The sequence below is a fragment of the Athene cunicularia genome (assembly GCF_003259725.1).
Source record: "Athene cunicularia isolate RWA chromosome 22 unlocalized genomic scaffold, athCun1 chr22_part1, whole genome shotgun sequence".
Classification (NCBI taxonomy): Eukaryota; Metazoa; Chordata; class Aves; order Strigiformes; family Strigidae; genus Athene; species Athene cunicularia.
Window position 1 is genome coordinate 786,664 of NW_020799128.1, and position 1,025 is coordinate 787,688.

The window sequence follows — 1,025 nt, forward strand, 5'->3', positions numbered from 1 at the left end:
AACGAGGTGGGACCCGTCCCCAGCGCATCCCCCGGCGCAAGAGACACCCGGGCCTGCCCGCGGCGGGAGGACGGGGGCCCGGCGCCCGCCGTCTTCACCGGCTGCTTCCACGCTTACCGCAACGAGGTGCTGAAACCCGTCAGCTGTCACCCGCTCTGGGGGTATTTCTCCAGCTTGAAGGATTTTTTAGAGCCGCCCTCCGCCTTCCCGGTGCGAGGCGAGGAGCAGGAGCAGCCCCAAGACCTGCGGAACAAAGCGGGGCAGGGGTGGAGCGGGGAGAGCCGGGGAGCCGCGGTCAAAGCCTGTTGGGTGCCCCCCGGGGCCGGTTTCGCCCCCGCCGCGCCCAGGGCAAGGGGCAAGCGTGGCCGCGAGGAGGAGACCGTTTTCGGCCCCGGCGCCAAGTTACGGGCCGTTTCCCCCTTCCTCAAGGAAGCCGATGGCAGGGACACGGGTGCTGGCTCGCCCGGCAGCCAGCAAGGGCTGGCCAAACCCAAAGCGGTGGTGGCCAGCCCGGGCTACGCCACGCCGCTGCCGCAAGCCCCGGACGTTTACAAGGGAGCGATGGTGCGTTTCCCGGTGAGCTTCGGCAACCCGCTGGAGCACCTCAAATCCCAAGGGGTGCCGGCGGCGCCGTCCCTCTCCGTCAACCCTTTCGTCATCCCCGCTTTTCCCAGCCCTTTGATAGCCACTTCCACGCAGCCCTCCGATCTGTGCCGGCCGCTGGCGACCGGCCCTGGCCACTACCCAGCCTCCTACGAGAGCTCGCTGCGACACCGGCTCTACCCGGCGGCGACGTGGCACAGCCAAGCCACCTACGCCTCCCCGCACGCACCGGCCTTCCACCGCCACGCCAAGCTGTAGAGTTGCCATCGCGCTCCGGATCAGCCTCGATGCCTGCGGAGGAGGGAGACGGTCGGGATGCTGCCGTGGCTCGAACCGGGCGACGAGGCGCGTGCCAGTGCCGGTCACCGCTTCGGAGCCTGCAGCCAAGGACTGAGAGGAGACAATCCGGACCGTGTCGTTTT

General features: G+C 69.3%; 2 protein-coding genes across 2 annotated transcripts in view; one reads left to right on the top strand and one right to left on the bottom strand.

Annotated features, from left to right (window-relative positions):
* The window catches only part of ARID5A (AT-rich interaction domain 5A), a 5,162-nt gene extending 4,143 nt beyond the window's left edge, over positions 1 to 1,019 (top strand). The window contains exon 2 of the mRNA XM_026863011.1: positions 7 to 1,019. Coding sequence (XP_026718812.1) covers positions 7 to 861 — 855 coding nt within the window. The 3' untranslated portion in view covers positions 862 to 1,019. The remainder of the gene's footprint in view (positions 1 to 6) is intronic.
* The window catches only part of C22H2orf42 (chromosome 22 C2orf42 homolog), a 6,526-nt gene continuing 6,466 nt past the window's right edge, over positions 966 to 1,025 (bottom strand). Inside the window, 1 exon segment of the mRNA XM_026863012.1 lies at positions 966 to 980. Coding sequence (XP_026718813.1) covers positions 966 to 980 — 15 coding nt within the window.